Consider the following 21,091-nt stretch of genomic DNA (forward strand, 5'->3'; position numbering starts at 1 on the left):
ACAGGCCCCTGAGTAGGGCCTCTTCCGGTGCCGGGATCGGGAGCAGCGAGGAGGGGAACTGTGGCCTGATCTCCCAGGAGAGGCAGAGAAGTTTGCGGGACAGCCCCTAGGGACCTTGCACGCCTGGATCCTTCCTGACTCCCTCTCTCAGAAGGGCCAAAAGAGCAGCTGGTCCAGGAAAAAAGGACGTTTTATTTCCATAAATACTCCTGCTCTCACTCACACACTGACCCCACTTCTGCCCATGGATAGATGGGTGAACAAAGCCCAATGAATGAAAGAGACACGCAAGAACTCCAGTGTAGGACCTCCCTTGGCCAGGAGCCCAGAGGCCCCTGCTGGGGCCACCCCCTGGGGCATCACCTTTGGGCCAGCAGTCACATGACCCCCATAGTCTCCCCACCCAGAGGCCTGACAGCAAAGGGGCCAGGCAGGTAGAGTGAGATCCCCAGGAGGAGTGGGGAACAGGTGGGGGGCTCCCCGCACTGGGCCCCCTGAGACGGTGACCACAGGGCCACTCAGAGAGAAAAGCTAAGAGAATCAAACCACAAACCCAAGAGTGCAAAGGGCTGGGGGTGCAGGCGTCACCCCCACAGTCACCCGGTTCCTATGGAGGAGGCCTGAGCTGGTCCCGGCTCCAGCACGGCCCCGAGTTATGGCTGGGCCTTCCCATAAGGCATAAGAGACAGGCAGGGAGGACCCCTCCCCAGGCTGGGGTCTGGGCTAGGCCTGAGGCCCTGGCCCTTGCCCGACAGCCATGCTTCTCCCCCACGACCCCAAGTCCTTCCGGGGCCGTGCGGCCCCTCCCTGCTCCAGGCTCCCACCTGTGATGATGGTCCCCACCAGTGCAAACCCAGGCCCAGCCTCCTGCTGGGTTTGGCTCTGTAGGGGAGGGGGCAAGGATGGCGGGGGCTGCAGAGGTGAGGGAGAAGCACCAGGCCCAGGGGAATATGGCCATGGGAACACAGGGTGTCCCAGGCCACCATGGCCTCCACCTAGGCTTGGCAGCAGCCAGTCCTGTGGCCCCTCCTCTCCCCAGCCCTCTCGGTTCTAGAGGCTCCCCCAGGTCTCTGGTGGGGGGAACTGGTCCACGTCGCCCATCTCATTGTAGGTCTGGTCGCCCATGGTGAAGAGGAGCTTGTAGCGGAGGCGAACCTTCTCCTGAAGCAGAGATGGCGAAGGCAGAGGGTCAGAGCGGGAGAAGAGGCTGCCCCCACCCCATGGCCACGCTGTCAAAGCTGGGCCCCTCACCTTCTGGGGGTTGGCAAGGAGCAGGACCTGCGTGATGGCTGAGGGGTGGACGATGGGGTTAAACGCTGGCAGCTCCGTGCCTGAGGGTGGCTGAAGTTTCACCTTCATGACCTGTGGAGGGTCAGAGGACAGATTGGGGACAGCCAGCCCTGGGTCCTTGTCCCCAGTCCCTCGGGAACAAGGCCAGCCTCCTGTCAGCTCCACCCTGAGGGCCCTAGGGCCCTGCCCTTGGGTTCCCTCCTACCCCCTGACTCCCTGAGAGAGACAGAGACCCTACCTCCTGCTCTGGAGAGCTGGCTCCCTATCTAGCCCCAAATCACCCTGCTTTGGGAGGGAGGCACACCCATGTCACCTTGGGGACAGCTGACTGGAAAACGATGTTGCGGATGGGCTGGGGGGCGGTGCTCAGCATGGAAACCACCACCACCAGCACGTCGGAGCGCCCAGGCAGTGGGTCTCGCGCAAAGTGGAAGAGGACCCGGAAGCCATGCTGGTCATACACGGTCACCGGCAAGATGCTGCCTGGCAAGGGAGACGGGGAGAGGTTGATGGGGGCAGAGGGTGGGGGTGGGGGCGGGGTGCCAAGCCTGAGTCCAAGCACATCCGATCAGCCCTTCACACCTGCCTGACTCCAGGGCTCGCTGCTCTGCTGGGAATGAATGAGAAGACCCAGACCCAGCGTGCTGCCTTGACCCTGGGCAGCAGTGCAGTCAGGGGTATAGTCTGGGGCCAAGATGGGCAGGTTGACTTCTAGCATGATGGTGGAGGCAGGACGCCCACCCTGGAATTGAGTCCTAGTCGGCTCACGCAGTGCCGTGTGGCTGCTCCTGGCATGCTGGAGTAGAAGGCTGTGCGTGAGCTGTGGGCACGATCTCGCTGTGTGACCCAGGTACAGTCACTCTGTTTCTCTGAGCTCAGGGTCCTCCAGGCTGCTAAGACAGTGTAAGACCACTAACCAGCTCCCAAGGACTGCCCTTGTCATCGTGAGCTTACAAGATGGTGAGCGCTGAGAAGACTGGCCAGTCTTCCTGTCTGGTCATAGTCTGGTACAGTAAGTGGCCCCTCTTTTGCTCCTGGGCAGAAGCACAGGCTCAGACCTGGGTCTTTATCCCTGTGGTCTTGGAGAGACCCCCCTCCCGCCCCGAGACCTCCCTGTGTCCTGGCCCTGCCCTTCCTGGGGAGCAATGCAGGGGCCACCCATAGAGGTCCCCTGGAGTCACCCTGGAGTTTATTTATTCTTTTGGCCATGCTGCATGGCTGGTGGGATCTTTGATCAAACCTGGGCCCTTGGCAGTCAAAGTGCCAAGCCCTAACCACTGGACTGCCAAGGAATTCTCTATCCTGGAGTTTCAAATGCAGTTCTGTGACTCCGGGACCGGTGAGGAAACTAAGTCCTAGGAAGGGGAAGATCTTACCCAGAGCCCCCACCAAGCTGGGCAGGGTTAGGAGGGGAGCCCATCTTCCCACCTGCTGCCCCCGATCTAGCTCCCGACAGCACAAGGCCGGGGGAGGAGGGGGGCACAGGCAGGGAGCTGCCCCAGCTGGGCCGGCCCCTGCCGCGCCGCTGCCCTACTCACTGGGTTTGATGGACTCCAGAGGCACAGTGATGTTGGCCAGTGAGAGCTCGGTGGGCGTGGGCTGCTGCGGAGGCCCAGGGGGCTCGGGGGACACGGAGTGGAGCAGGCCGGTGGCACTGGAGCTGGGCAAGCTGCAGCTGCTTTTATTCTGCAGGTCCCGGAGTGTGAGCCGGGGGGCTGGCTGCTGCTTCTCCCTTATTGGGGGGACGGTGCATCGAGTGGTAAGTCTTCAATGGCCAGAAGATGAGGGGCACAGGAATGGCTGGGGTCCTTGCGGTCCCTAATGGCTGGCTCAGACACCCCGTCTCTCTGGCCGTGGTCTCCTCACTTTGGAGCAGGCAGCTTGTGCTCCCCCCACCCACTTGGGGGTTCAGCGCCCTCCTTCCTGGCAGCCCTCTGGGTCTTGAGATTCTCAGGGGCCGGCAGGCCTGGGGGAGGGCGTGTGAGTGGGGCACGGACCTGTGTCTCATACGGTCCATGCCCTGGTGGACGGGCCCTGCACCTGCCCTGGTCACTGCTGTGTCCCTCGAGCCCCGGGCAGCACTTGGCACGCAGTGGTGCTCTGGCCATGCCATTCGCTGAGCAAACCAGCACCAGGGCCCTTTCTGCTGGGCCCGGGGCAGGGGAGGGTCTGGGCAGGGTGGGCCCTCACCACCGCACTTGCTGCGACTCCGGGGGCAGCGACTGCTGCAGGAGGGTCTTCCCCAGGAGGTCAAGGTCATCCAGACCACTGCTCGCGGGCGGGGATGTCTGCGCTGGGGGCCCACTGTCCACACTGGGGGCTGGAGTCGGGGCTGGGGCTTCCATGCCATCAGACGACTGTCGGGTGTACAAAGGATGCAGGGGGGTGAGGCTGCGCTGAAAAGGTGTTGGGTCACCCGGTGCCGCCCTGAGGCCCCCTCCCCTCCTGGCGGGTGGTGTCTGGGGAAGCGGCAGAGGTGCAGATGATGTTCCCGCAGGCCTGCACCCCTCACTCCAGGGCCACTGGCGGCCAAGTCTGATCTGGGGTTCTACTCGAGAAACCATCCCATTTCAAGGACCTCAGAGTCACAAGAAAGGAACGGGGAGCCCCCAGCTCAACCCAAGGAAACCCAAGGGTGAGACCTCAGCGAAAAGCGTTGGAAGTGAGGAGAGGCCCGCCCACCTCCCTCCATCCTGGGATGGGTGCCCCCCAGCCCCACCGCCCCTGCCCTGGGCCCTCCTGCCCACCTCTTCCATCCCGGCCCCCTCAGGCTGTCTGTCCCAGCTCCTCTGCCCCCCCTCGGGAAGGGCCGCTCCTACCTGGAAGCTGTTCCACCCAGCACCATCCAAGCCAGAGAGGGGTGTGGGGTCACCGAGGCCTACAAGGAAGCGAGACAGAGGGAAAGGAGCTGGATTTGTGAGCAGAGGCAAGACAGCAGGGGGGGCTCTGTCAGGTCAGGGTTTCCTGGCTTCCACCCTCCCCCTGCGCCCCCTCTTCCAAGAGGTTCAGCTCAAAGGGGACAAACCCCCTCCCTGTCTCAGAGGGAACCAGCAGAGAGAAGTAGAAACCGAAGATCTCAAGGGCCCATTCACTGGCCCAAACATGCTTCCTCTCCTGCCGCTCAGAGGCCAACTCAACCACTGAGGTCAGGGTTGAGGTCACCTTCGTTCGACAGAGGGCAGGTGGGAGCTGGCGCGGGGGGTGGGGGACACTATGTGAGGTCCGTAGACTCACAGATCCAGGCGGCAGGAGTCAGCATCCAGTGCCCGTCCAATGAGTGACTCGAGGGATATCCTCTGAGCATCAGAGGGGCGCTGGGCCCAGGCCTGACCTAGACTCTGAGCGACCTTGGGCTGGGCCGCAGGGGCCCTGAGCACACCATGCGGATGATGGCGGGGGCAGACATAAAAGGCCTCGTCTACCCTGGCATGTGCCAAAAGGTTGGCTGACAGGGGCAAAGAGGGCAGTGGCCCCTCTGGAAGGGGCTGCTCATTGCCTGCTGGTCAGTAGAGGGGGGTGGGTCACCAGCCAGTCTGACCTCTGTCTTCTTTGTAGCAAAGCCTGAATAAGACAGTGAGGGACAGGGAGGCTGGGCATGCTGCAATCCATGGGTGGTCACAGAATTGGACACGACTTACTGACGGAACAAGAAGAAGCTGACGTGCTACCTGACGGGCAGAGGTGAGGGAGGCTGCAGCTGCTGGGCCTCCTCATCCGGACATGCCTGAGACCAAGGCCAACAGTGGAGACTATCAGCTCCCACACCCCTGGGGCAGGCACTGCAGACACGGGCCTCAGTCCTCAGGCAACCTTTAAAGGAGGGTGTGGGCTTCTCACGCCTCCCTTAGGGATGAGGAAGCAGGCGCTCGGAGGGGTTAAGCAACCTGCCCACGGTCACACCACTGGAAAGCCCAGTGTCTGGGCATGAGCAGAGAAAGGCCTGAAGACTGGTGTTCAAACACAGCTCTGCCACTCAGCTGTGACCCCAGGCTGGTGACAACCTTCCTGCGCCTCGTCTATAGGACGAGACAACAGCAGCATCTGCCTCAGAGGACTGCTGCTGCTAATGAATCGGACAATTCAGATGCAGAGGCGCCCAGACGCCCTCTCTGGCAGACGGGAAGCCTGGGCGGCCTGCCCCACCCCCACCCCGCACCCTTCCTGCCACAGAGAACCGTTCAGGATGAGCCCCTTTGTGGTCCCCAGGCTTCCTCCACTGCCCCGAGCTGGGGAGCTGGGCGGCTGCTGCCCTGCCACTTCGGGTTCTGGGTCCCACATTTTCTTCACTTTGAGCAGCAAGCAGAGGAAGCTGGAGGCTCAGGGCTCTGCTGAAGCGCCATGGGGACAGGAAGTGCAGAGCGCGCAGAGCCTCTCACGGGGAGGTGGCTTCGCCGCAGCCGCGGGCTGGGGGTGGGGTGGGGGCTGGGCTCACACACCCACCACCAGGTCAGGTAGCTGCCGCCCAGCGCTGGCTGGGAAGGCAAAGGGGGCGGGTGGAGGGATTCCGATGCAGGCCTTGGGATGCCCTGCGGTCAGAGCCTCCCAGGGAAGGGGTGCTGGCTGACCAGCCCGCAGAGGGGACCTCGACCTGGTCCGCTGTCTCCCTCATCTCCTCTCCGCACTCCAAGCCCTCGCTTCCCTGTCCTGGCTGACGGCCGAGTCAGAGCAGCAGAGAGGTTCCCAGGGAGGCTTCAGAATCGGAGGGTCTCGCCCAAAGCTCGTGGCCCTCTGGGCAAGTAGCTCAGCTTTTCGGAGCCTGGCTCTGGCATCTGTAAACCAGGGGCGCTGGCCTCACTGTGTCCTGGGCTGAAGGGAGCAGGGCTAAGACAGCAGCGTGGTGGCCCCGCTGGGAACCCGGCCCTCCATCGCTTCTTGGAGTCCATCAGGTGTGGGTTTTACCTCAGAACCAACTCGGGAGAACTCAGTCTGACTCGGCTTCCAAGTCACTTTCCTAACATATCCTCTGAGACGCCTGACAGGGTAAGGCTTCCTGTGACAGAGCCCGACCACCTACCTCTATTTTGTCACAGCTTCAGGGCCACTGTGAGGAGGTGGCTACTAGGCTCTCTTGCTTCGACGTTCTCAGATGGGGCGGCTGCCCCTGAAAGTTGGGAACTCGAAAACTGTGTGCCCAGCTGGGTACCCCTGCTCTGCCCCAGGGGTGAGCCTGTTTCCCCGCCAGGCTCAGGAGCCCCGACCCTGCCTGTAGTGACTGCAGGCCTGGTCTGGGACCAGCGCGGGTGACAGAGCTCGGCTTTCCTGGAGCTTCTGGTGCTCAGAGCCTAGAGCCCCACTTCTTTTCCTCTCAAGGGCGAGGAGATTGCTGATTTTTGCCTGGGTAGCTCCCAGTTCTAAGCTCTAACCTGCTATAGGGAAGCCCCTTTGTTTTCCCTTAGGCCGCCAGATCCTAGGTGTGGCTGGCTTATCAGAGGTGGGGCCAGCTTCACCCCTGACAGTAGGACCTGGCACGATCTCCTTCCTTTCTCTGAGCCTCAGCCTCCTCAGTTGTGAAATGGGCCTGATGCCCCTCCCCGATTCTCCACAGGACTCACAGGAGGAGGAAGAGGAGGAACAAGCTGACCTGACCATGTTCTGAAAGCTCCCTTATGTGCCGGGGGCATCATCCCCCACCTGCAGCTGAGCCTGCCCTGCTCCAGGCCCCAGCCCCAGCCCCTTCCTCACCCAGAGACATGAGCTCATCATCCAGCAGGGAAACCGAGGTGCTGGGCTGCTCCGGGCTGGCCTGGTTGCCAGGGCGGGTGGGCACGGCTGGGTAGGTGGTGCCTGTCGGAGGAAGATCCAGCCCTGAGAGGTCCAAAAGGGCCGAGGTGCTCCCTGGGGTGGGAAAGGAGAGTCAGGCCAGCCCTGGGCAGAGGACACACAGAGTCCGGGTGTTGGGGAGCAGCCAGCTCCCCCTCCTGGCCACACTGCCCTTGCCTGGGACCTGCTCTCCAAGTCCCTTCTTTGGCACATGGTGTCCCTTCTGCACAGAACATACTTCCTGCTTCCCTAGTACTTGGCGGATTGCCTCTCATCCTTTAAGGCCCCTCTTAGACTCTGCTGTTTCCGGGTAGTGCCCCCCCCCACCTCTCCTAACAGGGCCCATTCTAGCCTCTCCTGGCTGTTGCTCTACCCAGAGTGGAGCTGAGCTGTAATGTCTATGTATCAAGCCCCCCCATGCACTTCTGATAATTAAACTAAGCCTCAGGATGTCATCCAGGTCCATACAACAGGCGTCAGATTTGTCAAATGAAAGGGAGGCCCTCTTTCTCCAGCCTGTCCTTGCCAGACCCTCAGCCCCCTTCCCTCCGCCCCGCATCCAGACTTCCTCCCCTGCAGCTGCAGGCTTGGCACAGACTCCTCCCCCAGCTCTCCCAGTGGGCGCCTCCCCCATCTTAAGGGGCCACTGAGCTCTGGGACCAGCACCCCACCCCAGACTCTGGCCGGTGGGCCCTCCCCGCTCTCCCGCCACCTCCTCACCGGGGATGGAGGCGGTGGTGGCATCACCGTTGACCTCCTCGCCCCGCACCAGCTGCTTGTACAAGTTGATGACCTGGGTAAGGTTGTCGTTGGCTTGCAGGATCTCCGCTGGAACAGGCAGGAGGGAGGGGCTGGGCTGAAGGACTGTGGGGGCCTCCGGGGGGAGAGGAGCGCCCACATCCATCCCAAGCCTTGTGGGAGGGGGCGGGGCTTGGGGGCAGCCCATCCTGACTCCTCTGCCTCAGGCACTTCATGACCCACCCTCACCCAGTCTCCTCGCTGCCCCCTGCCAGCCCCTCAACACAGACGTGGGCCCTGGCCTCCAGGCCCCCACACTGGCCCTGCTGTCTGGAGACCCCTGGATCTCCACACAGCTTCACCCTTTCCTGCTTTCCAGTCTTTACCCACATCACCTCAGGGAGGCCTTCCCTCACTCTGGCCCCACACCCCCAGTTCCTCCCCTGCTTTTCTCCATGCCCCTTACCACCGCCCAACAAACTGCCAGGCTCACACCCTCAGTTTCCTGTCTCCTCTCATCGGGATAAAAGCTCCTGGGGGATTTGGCTCTGTTTATTTTGATCACTGCCATGGCCCTGGGGTTGAGAACAGTGTCTGGCACAAACCAGGTCCTCCGGGGGCCAGGGCTGAGAGGGAGCTGAGGGGCGAGCCTCCTGGGCGCACCGGCTACCTGGCACGCGGGAGGCGCTCAGGGAACTCCGTGACTGGAGGCTGAGATGGCACCTAGACCGCTGCCGGGGAGGCCGTGGCTCGTGCGCTGCCACAGCACAAGGGGGAGACCCTTACGTGTGGCCACAGGGCCCAGCTCTGCAGGCGCTCAGGCCTCAGGGGCTTGCTCTTGGTTTTGGGCTCACCCTTACCAGGAGGCAGCGTCTGGAGGGAGAGCCTCTGGTCCTCCCTGGCTCTGCCACCACTCTGCTCTCTGCTCTGGACAGGCCACTTCCCTCCCTGAACCCCAGCTGTGAAAAAGGAACACTTCTCCCTCCTGTGCAGCTTACAGGCAGTAAACGAGATGTCTGCAAAGGCGGGGGCTTGGCGCATAGTCTCTCAGGGTCAGCCCCTCAGCTTCGCTTCCTTCTTCCTCAAAGTGGAGAAACCCAAGATCACTGCTGGAGAAGGGGGGGCCCCCTAGTGGTAGCTCCTTCTAAGAGCAGCTCACCTAAGGCCTCATCATTGTCCTCCGTGTCACTGGCCAGTCGGAATAGGGTGGGCCGCATGCGCTCACAGCGCTGGTACAGTTCCTGGGGACAGCAGGACAAGCAGGTCAGGGCCGGCGGGGGCACTGGGGCGGGTGGGGAGGCCGGGTGGGGGCGGGCGCACCTTCATGAGGTCTTCACTGCTTCGGGCCGCCGCGCCGCCCTGGCTGTGGTTCATCACCATCTCCGTCAGCAGCTTCACGTTGTTGTTCACCTCCTCGATGGCGCTCGCCCGCTTCGAGATCTTCTCCATTCGCTTCTGGTCCTGGGGAGACATTGGAAAACAGCCCCAGAGAGGCCGGGTCAGGCCCAGACCTGAGCCAGGATGCTGCCCCACACCACCCTGGAGGGCGCCCGCTGGGTGTGGGATCAGCCCCTGCGAAGAGCCCCTCGGGCCCCAGACAGGGTACTCTGGTCCAAGAAGCCCTTGGCCAGCCCTGCGTTCACTCTTCCTCTCCTCTCGCCAATGCCCTGGATGCACAAGCTCATCAGAACCTCCAGGGGTGGCCCAGGAATCTGAGTCCAACACATTTGCCAGCTGATGCTGGAGGCCTGGGACCTATATCTACACCTGTGGTTCTACACAACCCTCCAGCTCCTTGTCTGTGCCTTGAAAGGAGGTGCCTGTACTTGAGAGGGAAAGGGAACCTGAGTGGTCACCAACAGAGAAACTAGTGCCGGAACCCCGTGAGGTGTCTGTCAGTGTGTAGCAAGTGGCAGGGAGCTCATGGCCTTGAAAGGCTGCTGCACAAGGGACCCTGCTATCCCACACCCTCTCTGCTCACCCCGCACGCTTCTCCCTTGTGGAATGAAAGGCGGGCTTGTACTGTGCTGTCTGATACAGTCGCCCTCTTTGAAAAGGGCTGCCCTTTCTCTGGGTTGTCAGAGCACACAGCTTACCCTAAGATAGCCCAGAACATCTGCCTCTGGGTGTCTGGACTGCATTCTTTTGATGACTTACCCTTATCAATAAAAAAGATTTCAGCATGCACCCCCAACACAGGTATACGTCCTTATGAAATACACGTATGTTCTTCCTTCTCTGTATACATACTCTGTCTTAAGTACAATAAGGGCTAACTTCCTTCTCACTTTTATAGAAGAGGTACAGTCTCACAGAAGCCAGCGCAGGTCAGCTCGGCTGCTGGGAAATGTTTTCTTCTGCGCTTACTGACCCCAGCTGTGCCCACAGGGTCCCCTGACTCGGTCCCTCTTTCTCTGCTGCCACAGCCCTTTAGCTGGGTCACTGCGGAGTTCCACACATACACACAACCCCCCCTCGGTGGCCCAGCTCAACATCCCCTCCCGCCACCTCCTTGAGCTCTGGGCTCAAGTATCACCTCCTGCACCATCTCCTTGATGAGTTTGTTGGCTGCTCGGAGGTCCTCAGGGTGGGAGCTCTTCAGCAGGCGGGCCAGCATCTGTGGAGACAGAGGGACACGCTGTGACAACATTCTCTGGGTCTGGCATCCTGTGCTGGCTCCTTTTCCTGGAGGTGGGACATAAATAAATCACTAAGCTCTCCATGGGGTGGCAAGGATCTACTGACAGTGGGGACTTCCCTGGAAGTCCAGGGGTTAAGACTCCACCCTTCCACTGCATGGGGTGTGGGTTCGATCCCTGGTCAGGGAACTAAGATGCCACATGCCGAGAGGCCGATGAAATAAAATAAATCAATCCTATGTTTTTTTAGTCTACTGACATCTTGATCTTATGTGGTGGCTCTGGGACAAGTGACATACTGCACATAAGTGCTTTCCACAGTGCCCGGCAGAAATAAATTCTCCACAAATGGTGTGAAAAATTACATTAATATTGCAAGAGAATTCTTCTGGAAGGAGGTACAGGACATTCAACAGCAGTTACCCTCCGGGACTCGACTGGGTAGAGAGCTTTTTTATCTTACCTCTGGGCTGTTTTAAGTTTTTGCCCATGAGCACATGTTTCTTTAACAAAAAACTAACAAAATTACCGCTGAGAGAGTCACAGACATAAAGACAGGCAACCTGCTGATCAACCTATGAAATACCCTCAGACCAACCCCAGGGCCACCAGGCTCAGGCCTGCATGTACGAAGTGCAGGGCACCATGCGGGCAGCATCAGCATGAGTAAGGGCTTACCATCTGGTGCCCACACCCACCACGCAGCCATGCTCAGTGTGAGCCTCTGATCCAGGGACAGCGCTGCCAGCTGGAATCCACTGACCCTCAAGGGGCCTGGGGTCCTCCTCCGGCCCTCCCTGAAGCCTCACCTTGGATTTCTCCTCATCTTCAAAGATCACATTCTTCGGCCGTGGTGGAGGAACGGGAAAGGCGGCATCATCTGGCAGCTTGGGGTCGGCCTTCACGATCCCTGCAGCAGAGGGCGGTGGGGAGACTGTCTCAGGGACTGGGGTGGGGCGGGGCAGGCAAGGAGGGAAAGTGGAGGGCAGGGTTTCTCCAGCATGCTGGTGCTGGCTTTCAGGGGTCAAGACCTGCTCCTGAACTACCATGCCAAATAGCAGCCGGCAGAGGGCGTAGTTAGGAGCCTCTATTTTGAGACCATTCCATGGGGGGCCACTCTCTGAGGGGAAGACTGACTCAAACCCATCTTCTCTCCAGCCCATCTGGCCTCAGGCAGAGCCATAAAGAGGCCCCATTGACTCTGTGGTCTTGAGCAGTTAAAGGGCACACCTATGATCTTGCTGCCAGGGCCCTGAAGCTGCTGGAGCCCCACGGCAGAGCAGAGGGGGCGGTCACCCCCAACTCTGGTGCCTCACCCTGCTTCTTCAGCATCTGGTAGGCCTCTGCAATCTTCACCTCCTCGGGGAGGCCGATCGTCCAGCTGTAGAGAAGCTCCAGGATCTTGTTCTTCACCTTCTCTGATGTCCGAGAGCCCAGGTACTTCAGGACCGAGGGGAGAGGAGGCTTTGCACTGGCTGGCCTTACTCACTGCAACCCTGACCCCAGCCCAAACCTGGCTGCCTCCCCAGGACTCCCTCAGAAACCTCAGCCTACAGGACCCTCATGTCCCACCTGACCAGCCTGGCAGAGCTCCAGGCCCTGCCGCTCCCAAGCTGAGCCGGCCTGGGCGTCCCAGTCCCCCACCTGTTCAGTAAGGTAACAGTAGCGGGACCATGCTGGGGATGCAGAGCTGAAAGGCCCAGAGCCCAGCACCCACTCACAGTCGGCTCATGGAAGCCTTAACCTGGTGACCTCAGGAAGGGGGAGCCACCAGGCTCCTGGCTGACCAGGGAAGGAGCGGGCACGGGGCCGTTTGGCCCCAGGCTCCATTCAGTCTCCCAGCAGCACGCTCAGCTGAGGGAACTAGGTCTTACACTGGTCAACTCCTGAGAAGAGCTGCTGGGTCATTCAGCTGCTTGGGTCAAGTGACGGGCCTGATCGAGGACGGGCGAAAGGGGTGGGCTCTCACCTACCCAACAAGGGGCACCAAACCTGTTCCTGACCTAGGGGAGGACTCTGGGGCCTCAGGTTCGAGGCCTGAAGGAGGCCACTCCTGTGAGTGGGGATAGGGAGACCCTCCACTAGACACCTAGGCGGGGCGCCAGGGCACCCCTCCCTGGTGCCCAGACCTGCCATGGCCAGGTCTGCAGGGAGAGAGCTCAGACCTGAGCAGCCCTCATTGGGGAAGCTGTTCTTTCATTGCAGTCATTCCTCCCTAAGTGCCGAGCTGCTCCAGAGTCAGCCAGCCATCGGGCAGCCTGGAACCTTCTTCCTAGAAGCCCAGCTGTCCTGGATCCAGCTGTGTGAAGGGGACCTTGAGAAAGGGTCTGTGCTTGTGCCGGGTCAGGAGGAGGACAGTCACCCTCCTCTCTTGATCTGGGATCCTCGCTGCTCAACCCCCCATGATAGCAGAGGTCTGAGCATATGATAGAGGCACCCACCTTGGGAGACACGACCTTGATGAGCTCATTGAGGAAGCGGAACTTGCCCACCTCGTCGTGGAACCTCTTGCCGCAGCTCTTCATGCATGTTTCCAGCACCTGGGGAGGGAAGGTGTGAGGTACGGGGGCCCCTGGGTGGGTCAGAGGAGGCAGCCTCCCTCCCACACCTCAGCCAGGGACCAGAAGTCCAGAGACCAGCAGTGAGAAGGGAGAAAATGACTTGAGAAAAAAAAGGATTCTGAGGTTCAGAGACCCCTGAGATTGATCACCACCCCCGGAAGACAGGGCCGGGCCACTCTGAGAGCCTGGCGACACCCAACTCACATCACCAACCTAGTCCCTCCATGGCTTGGCCACATCTGAGTACCACTTGTAAATTACTTTCTTACTATTTTCCTTTGATGGTTTTTTTGAAACATAAATAGGCACCATCAACCTCAGCCTTTTCCTAAGCTATATGTATGTGAAATCAGAGGACTAATATGTGAGGAGACAAAAAAAAACCCCACTCAAACCCTAACATGTTAAAACAAACACGTAACTACTAAAAGGGTGCCTGGTGTTGTCCTGTGTCTGGAGACCATCGACAGGCTGGCCTTGTTGGGCTCCACAACGCATCCGGGAGCTCTATAAACATGAAGATTCCTGGATGCACACACTACGGGTGTTCTGGTCAGCAGGTCTGGAGTGGGGCCCTGATTCAGCCTCCAGAAGATCTGAGGGACAGCTGGAGCTGGGAATCCCTGGACCAGATGACCGAGGGCTTCCTCCCTGCAAGAGGCCTAACCGTGCAGGGTCTGGGGTGGGAGGCCAGCCCATTGGTTCACTGGTTGCCATGGGGCCTTCAAAGGCTGGCACACACCCTTATTCTAGGCCATCTTGGCACAATTCCCTTGGGCTCCAAAAAGGAGCCTGATGGGACCCTAAAAACCCCAGTCTTCCCCCCGACCCCTGGTGCCATCCACACGGTCAGGCAACAGACGGCACCGTTTCTCCTTCTCACCGTCAGGGCCTGGACTGCCTCCCACTCCTGCGGGGACTGGATCTTGTGGGCCAACAGCCGGGTGGCAAGTGGAGGCCTGGGGGAGAGGAAGAGCAAAGAGCCAGACTAGTCACAGAGCCCCGGGCACCCCGAGAGTGCTGCCACTCTTCCCCCTGGACCTGTAGTCTGCAGACGCTCCTGCAGGGCACGTGCAAAGGCCCAGCTCCCTCTTCGGACTGACTGGGGCCAGAGACTCTGGTACAACAGGGCAGGGCCAGGCAGGGAGCACAGGCCGGCAACCTTTGAAAAGGCACGAGCTCAGCTCCTTGGCTGGCTTTACTGAGAACTATGACCTGCTGTATCCTTGGGTTGCTGTAGAGACAAGTACCGAGACATGCCCACGGTCTACAGGGGCCCAGCCTGGGAGCAGAAATGACAATATGCCCAGAACATTCTGCTGGGAGAATGATGACATCACCTACCAGATCGTAACAGAGACATGCCCACGGTCTACAGGGGCCCAGCCTGGGAGCAGAATATGACAATGTGCCCAGAACATTCTGCTGGGAGAATGGTGATATCACCTAGCAGATCCTGTCACCAGTGACAGCAACAGCTAACACGTACTGAGTGCTTCATGTGCAAGGCGACTCACCTCCATTTTCCTGCCTAAGCTCCTAAGAGCCCCCCTGAGGCAGGCAGCACTATCACCCCCACTTTACAGTGGCAGAGATGAAGGGCTGGAGGTATCTAGTACTCGCCCAGGCAACCCCCTAACTGAAGGGACGGGATTCGGGCCCGAGCAGCTGCTCTGGGGAGTACGCACGTCACGCTGTCCCCATGGCATCCTGAGGTGGGGTGCATTCTTGTGGGGGTGCAGCGGAGGTGAAGCACACTGGGCTGCACTCCCCGAACTTCAGCACTACCTGGGAGCCCGCTAACAACGTCCCCCTCAAGCTCCCTGCCGAGTGGTCTAGTGCAAGCCTGGATGCACCACCAATGGACAGTTTTGACAAGCACACAGTGTGGGTCTCATGCAGGCAGTTCAGGTCCTGCCTTGAGCAGAGGGTACCCCAACTGGGGAGCATGCAGTTCTCTGGCAGGTCCTCCCCAAGCAAGCCTGGGCATGGGTCAGGCAGCCCTGAGCCTCATCACGTCTGTGAGATCTTAGGGCAACTGCTGAGTCCCCTGAGCCTCAGTTTCTTCACCTGTAAAATGGGTCCAGCAAGGCCCACCTCAGAAGGTGGCACAGAGTGCCTGCTGCCATCATTAATCTGGGAACTCATTAAGAACGCAAACTGGGTCTCAACCCACCCTTGTCCCTGCCCAAGGCCAGGTCTGGAGTGTGCATGGCAGGTGCTGAGCACTTGAGCAAAGGACAGGGAAGTCACCTACCCCTCAAAGTCCTCGTTGAGCTGCTCACAGAAGCCGTTGATGCTGGCCCAGTTCAGCTCCTTGTTCAGGGGGTTTGTGGCTCTGTCTGGAGGAGACGAGAGGGCTAGTGCGACCTGGCGAAAGGATACCCCTGCCTCTTTCAGTTCCTGCCCTGGGGTACGACTGAGCACACGGAAAGGCCTCTCCTTGACTCCCTGCCCTAACGGCCCCAAGATCCCAGCGCTGACGTCCGTCAGGTCAGAGCACAGAGGACGTGCTGGCCACCAGCTTCCCCTCGCAGCTTCTCCCCAAAGGGCCCCATGTCTAGAGAGAGTGCTCAGGGGCTGTTCCCTTACTGTCACTTCTGCTGTAAGCCTCTCCGCCTGTCTAACCACACCTCCTCTGATTCTGCTCCTAAAATGTCCCTGTAATTCTCACAGAATTCACTCTCAGAGGAGATCTCAGAGGTAAGGGGAGAAAAGCCATAGTTCCAAACACAAGGAGCTTTGCAGCTGGGAAGTGGGCCAAGGGCAGTTAGGTTCTCAATACAAGGTGACAGAGGGAGGCAAAAGGGTCATGGGAATTGGGAACCAGGGGAGGGGACTCAGGGGAGGCTGCCCAGAAGGGGCAACACAAGAGGGAGTACCAGGCTGGGGATGACATGACTCAAGGGCTGCATGTGAGAAGAGCCGTGGATAACAGCGCAGGGCAGGGCGTGAGGGGCGTGATAAGGAGCACAGCTCAGGTATGCCTCCTCCTTATCTAAGGTCATACCTGCCTGGGGGCAGCACTGCCAGGACAGCTTGCTCCTGTGTCCCCCCAGACCTGCCCCTCATCATGGGCCCAAGTCTGCTACTGCATTGCATCCCAGCCGTTTACGTACACGTCGGTCTCCCCCCAGTAAATGAGTGAATGGACGCGGGCTGGGCGGCAGGCTGGCAGGGGGAGGTTCTGGGGGCATTCAAATCCAGAATGGCTAGTGGCTAGGAAAGGGCCAACAGGAAGGGGTGGTAAACAAGGCCAGACAGAACTGCCTGACCCCCCAGTGTCGGTCAAACAACAATTAAAGATAAACAACAGATCCTACTATAGAGCACAGGAAACCATATTCAATATCCTGGGATAAACCATAATGAAAAGGAACATAAAAAACAATGTACATATGTGTAGAACCGAGTCACTGTGCCGTCCAGCAGAAATGAACACAACACTGTAAACCAACTATACTTCAATAAAATGAAAAAAAAAAAACACCCAAAAAAACACACAAAAAAACTATTAAGTAGGTCACAGAACCTTCCCGAACGTCCATTTCCCATTTGTAAAGTTACGGTGAAATCAGGAATGATTTGGGATGACAACATACTCTGCCCAGGGAGAATGGTGGGGGCAGCCAGAGCTGGCTGTCCGTCACCTCCCAGCCTGAGGATGGAGCGGGGGCAGTGGAGGAACAGCTCAGGAGGTGGGACGCAGAGGGACCTGTGGCCAGGGGCAGGTTGGGGACTCGGCATGTGCTGCCTGCCTATTTGGGGTCCTGTGCTGTGGCGGGAGGCCTGGCGCCCTAGGGTCTCAGAGCCTGGCAACCAATCATTCAATTCATATTTATTCAATAAATATTTTGAGTGTGGGCCTGCGACAGTGAACAAAACCCCCATCCTCCTGGAACTCAACAGCCCAGCATAGGAAACACTGACTGCTCAGACAAGCAACCAAACAGGGTGCTGTACACTGCTGCAGAGTGCTGTTAAGAAAAACAGAGCATTTGAAAAAAAGAAAAAGAAAAGAAACTCAGAGCACAGAGACGGTATAGACAGTGTGTGTTTGTGGGGGTTGCTGCTCTCTGGGAGGGCCCTCAGAGGTCCAGCTGAGCGGAGACCTGAACGGAGCATTTTCCCTGTGCACACGTCTCTGTTCTGGGAGTCCTCCAGAGCCCTCCAGTCCCTGGGAGAAATGAAGCCCCTGCTGACCACTCAGGAATACCAGAAATAGCTGCCCTCCCCCCCATCAACTCTGCCTCCCAGTCCTACAACATGGACAGAGCCTGGGGAACATCAGTCTGCATGAAAGACAGCATGAGGCTGGATATTGCCCACTCAGTGACATCCAGCTGGGGGAACCTAAAACAGGAAGTCCCTAAAAGTGTCAAGAGACACGTGAGTCTGAGTGAGGACATAGTAACTGGTTCCAGAGTTGCTCCTAAGTCGGAAGCCAGGGAGGATGAAGCAGTGGCATCACGGGACATCTTCTCTGCATCTGGTTCAGAGCAAGGGCCTCTGGGTCCAAGAGATCTGACCAACCTCTTTGGGCCTGGCCCTCAACTCCCAGCCCTCTTAGCTCGTCCTGGGGGGACCACTTCCCCCAGCAGGCCTCAGGGCAGAACACCCAGGGAAGGAGGTGTTTCACAACAGGGTGTGACTCCACTTTGTCACTCTACAGTGGTGACAATGTCATATTTCACCCAACAAAAGCTACTCTTCACCCCCAATCACTGCAAGGGAAGCACTGATAATTTGGCTAGGGTACCAACAAGAAGAAAAAAACACCCTCAGCTCCAGTCTATCAGAGACCAGCCTCCTGTCTGCTGCTCAGATCAAACTCCTTGGCCTCTCAGAAAACATCCACTATTGCTAAACTTGACACCATTCTGTACCACCCATGGCTCAAGGCCTGCGTCCAGTCAGATCTGTCAGTCAGGGCCCTGCCCATCCCCCACCCCCAAGTGACTGTGGAGACCTGGACACTTGTGGCATTCCAGAACAGTCTCGATGGCCGCTGAGTGCTTCCTTTCCATGCCCTCCCCCTCCACTGGCCAGACTGACTGTGAAACATCCCTGGAGATGGTCTGGTTCTGAGATTCAACGCTGCAGAAGACTGGCTTAATAGGGGTTGCCCATAATCCCAAATCACCCTATGCGGCTCCCTGGTGTGCCTGGGACCAAGGGGCTAAGCTGAGAGTGGACCCAGAGGCTTCCCTGAGGCCCTAGTGCAGATGTGAGCGGAAAGAAAGAGCTGTCACCAGTCCAGGGAGAAGCAAGCTGTGCTCTCAGGAGCAGAGTCCAGAGTGGGTTATGAGAGGCGAGGATCTTCTGCAGTGTGGGATAGGGAGGTCAGGTGGACCATGCGAGGGGGTCAGCACTCGGAAGCCTAACTAATGAGTGGGAAGCTGGGTCTGAGGAGACACAGGAAGGGGTGCACGGGGCTTTGGAGAAAACTCGGTGAGAGGCAGGAAAGGAGTCTGTGGTGGGAGTGCAGAAATCTGAGGGACTGAACTAAGGGTAGTGATAGAGAACTTGAAATTACTTCTGGAGTCTGAGGCGGGACCCTCCCAAGCCTGTGGGGTTTAGGGCGTTCTATGTGGCCAGAACTTGGGGGGATTCCATGGGTTAGTGGGTCCTACCTTCCTGGGTGGGGAAAGAACCGAATCTGAGTTGCAAGTTCAAAGAACAGACAGAAGGGAGTCCCATCAGGCACCGCCAGAAAGTGGAGGATTCGGGGCTTTAAGGGGAACAGGGTCCCTCCCTCCTGGGTGTGTGGTGCAGCCCTCGGCGACGCTCGCCTGCTCCCTCCCGGGGTCCAGGGAATGACTTGGGTGTTCGCTTCGCGGATAAGTCTGGGCCCGAGGAGATTGTAGGCTGCGCTCTCCATCCCGGGAGTTCTGGGCGCCGAGCTGGGGGCAGCTCACTCCGCCCCAGGGGTCGCGGCCCAGGAGTCGGAAGGATGGGTGGCACTCGCTCCCACTGCGGGTCCATGCAGCTGGTGGGGGTCTCCCTTCTTCACCCCAGGGTCTGAGGTATGGGTTTTGGGACACCGCCCCTTACCGGGCCGGGGGCGGAGCGTGAGGAGGGGGCGCCCTGTACCCCGCCCCCATCGGGAAGGGGACCGCCTAATGCCCCCGGTTCCGGTTCCGGTCCGGCCCGCGCCCCTCCCGGACACTCACTGATTCGCGCCTCCAGAGTCTCCGGCTCCATCGCGGGCTCCATCGGCCACGGGCCCCCAGCCTCGGCACCGCCCCCCGCCCCCCGCCGCTCTCGCGGGACCTCCTCGGCACCGCCCTCCGCCGATTAAAGGGGCAACGTTCGTCCCGACGCGCTGGACCGGGGCGCAGGAGCATTCGGCACCATAGAGATGAAGACGGACTTGCCTAGAGCGTCACCTGTTCTCCCAACCCCTCCCCCAAGCAGCGTCAAAGTCGCGAGAGCGACTGGCCTCCTGCCTTGTTCAGAGCGCTCGGGAACGAGAGAAAGCCGAGGGACTCGGGGCTGAGGGTTGCACCATGGAAACCCTGCGGGACGCTCTAAATCGCTGTGCGTCACGGAGATGCCTATGACCGCTTCCGGAAGAACGTTCCGGGGCCATGTTTCTGAGGGGCTCTGAGGTCACTTCCGGATCCCTGAGCGGATATTCCGCTTAGCTGCAAAAGTGGGGAGGGGCGTCCTTAAAAGGGCAATGGTGTCTTGGCCGCTGTGAAAATGACGTTTGAGTGCTTACAGTGTTCCAAGCACTGTTTTTAAGTACTGTTTAATGATTTGCTATTTCTCACGACATGAACCAGATAGTTTGTCTGAGATCACACAAGTGGCAGAGCCTGAACCCTGTACTATCTCCTGCATTCATTCTGCAATCAGTTCATGCAGTCTGTGTTCGCCTTGCTTTGGGACAGGCGCTGAAACAGAAAGACAAGGCCAGATATTACACAACGTGATGGGGGAAGCCCAGGGTAATGGCAACACAGGAAGGACCCCCTTACCCCAAACTGGGGCGGGGATTGGGGGGCGGGGTGTCTTGTCAGGAGGTTTCACAGAGAAGGTGATATTTAGCTGAAAGACAGAATTCTCCCAGTAAACCTGATGTAGAAAGGTATTCCAGGTGGGGGGACCCAAACGTTTCAGGACTCACAGGACAGAAAGAGGATGACGAGGTTAAATAATTCAAAATATTTTAATACGGCTCCAGAGGATGTTGGCCTGGAAATAGGCTGGGGCAAGATCACGCAGCTCCTGCGTTTAGCTTTTTTTTCTTGTAAACTATGTTGGGGGTGTCGTTAAAGAGTTTCAACGAGTGGTGATGACAAAGTCAGGCTTTTGTTTTAGAGAGGTCCAGGCGGCAACAGTGAGCGAAAGACAGTGACGAGTGCTGGACTGAAATCAAGGAGGGCGGAATGAACAGACTTCCTAGGCTCGGTGCCTTTTCTGCCATTTCTCCATCACAGACCCTCTTCATCTGCTTTTTCCCACCCGCGGCCAGAGGGAGCCCGGTTTCCAGGGTCACCCGGATCCGTCGCCCCCTGGCGGCCCTTCGGGGAACTGACCCATGGTGTCCTCTCAAGCCTCCCCGTCTCCCGGAGGGTTAAAGGGAAGACCGAAACGGAATCTGGCGATTCCGGTTCTGCTTGGCCGTCGCCCTGGCTAGCGACCTCGATTCACCTTGCAGAACCACGGTGACCTCATCAGGGAGTTGCGAGGCATGTGCCGGGTCAGTTTTTCCCCTAAACTCAACCATTCAGCAGACTGGGATGTTTTTTAAGATTCTCCCCCACAGGCCATTAAAATTGTACAGGAAAATGATACGTATGTTTATTGCATTCCTCAATAAAAGCTGTAACATAAAATGTGCTTAGAGCTCTTTTCCTTTGTTTCTTTATTACTAAATGAATTATTACAGAAATAAAATGCAACCGCACTTACCACATTGATTTAAGGGTATATACACGCTCTCAAGACTCACTTTTTAAAGATGGCATAGATCTGACCAAGGTTCAGATTCTGACTTGATTGCTCTGTAAACTGTGTAACCTAGGACAAGTCACATGGACCCCCTAGATCTCAGGCTTCTCATCTGAAACTTGGTGTGAGAATTCAATGGATGGG

At 58.7% G+C, this 21,091-nt stretch overlaps 1 protein-coding gene across 2 annotated transcripts; it reads right to left on the reverse strand.

Moving 5' to 3' along the window:
- Positions 1 to 172: 172 nt before the first annotated feature.
- Positions 173 to 19,590, reverse strand: GGA1 (golgi associated, gamma adaptin ear containing, ARF binding protein 1). 2 transcript variants are annotated; one of them, XM_061124597.1, is made up of 17 exons: positions 19,162 to 19,590; positions 15,246 to 15,330; positions 13,872 to 13,947; positions 12,869 to 12,967; positions 11,744 to 11,867; positions 11,237 to 11,337; positions 10,325 to 10,405; positions 9,109 to 9,249; positions 8,948 to 9,029; positions 7,771 to 7,878; positions 6,973 to 7,074; positions 4,110 to 4,168; positions 3,481 to 3,647; positions 2,829 to 3,022; positions 1,604 to 1,773; positions 1,252 to 1,362; positions 173 to 1,161 (listed from the first exon to the last, which is right to left on the reverse strand). In XM_061124597.1, exons 1-17 carry the CDS (start codon positions 19,202 to 19,204, stop codon positions 1,051 to 1,053), a joined length of 1,854 nt encoding a protein of 617 aa, XP_060980580.1. In that variant the 5' UTR covers positions 19,205 to 19,590; the 3' UTR covers positions 173 to 1,050. The 2 variants fall into 2 exon arrangements, with proteins under 2 accessions (XP_060980580.1, XP_060980579.1); XM_061124596.1 differs by having other exon boundaries at positions 6,973 to 7,125; positions 19,162 to 19,588.
- Positions 19,591 to 21,091: the final 1,501 nt, after the last annotated feature.

This window comes from Dama dama, chromosome 22 (assembly GCF_033118175.1).
Source record: "Dama dama isolate Ldn47 chromosome 22, ASM3311817v1, whole genome shotgun sequence".
Lineage (NCBI taxonomy): Eukaryota > Metazoa > Chordata > Mammalia > Artiodactyla > Cervidae > Dama > Dama dama.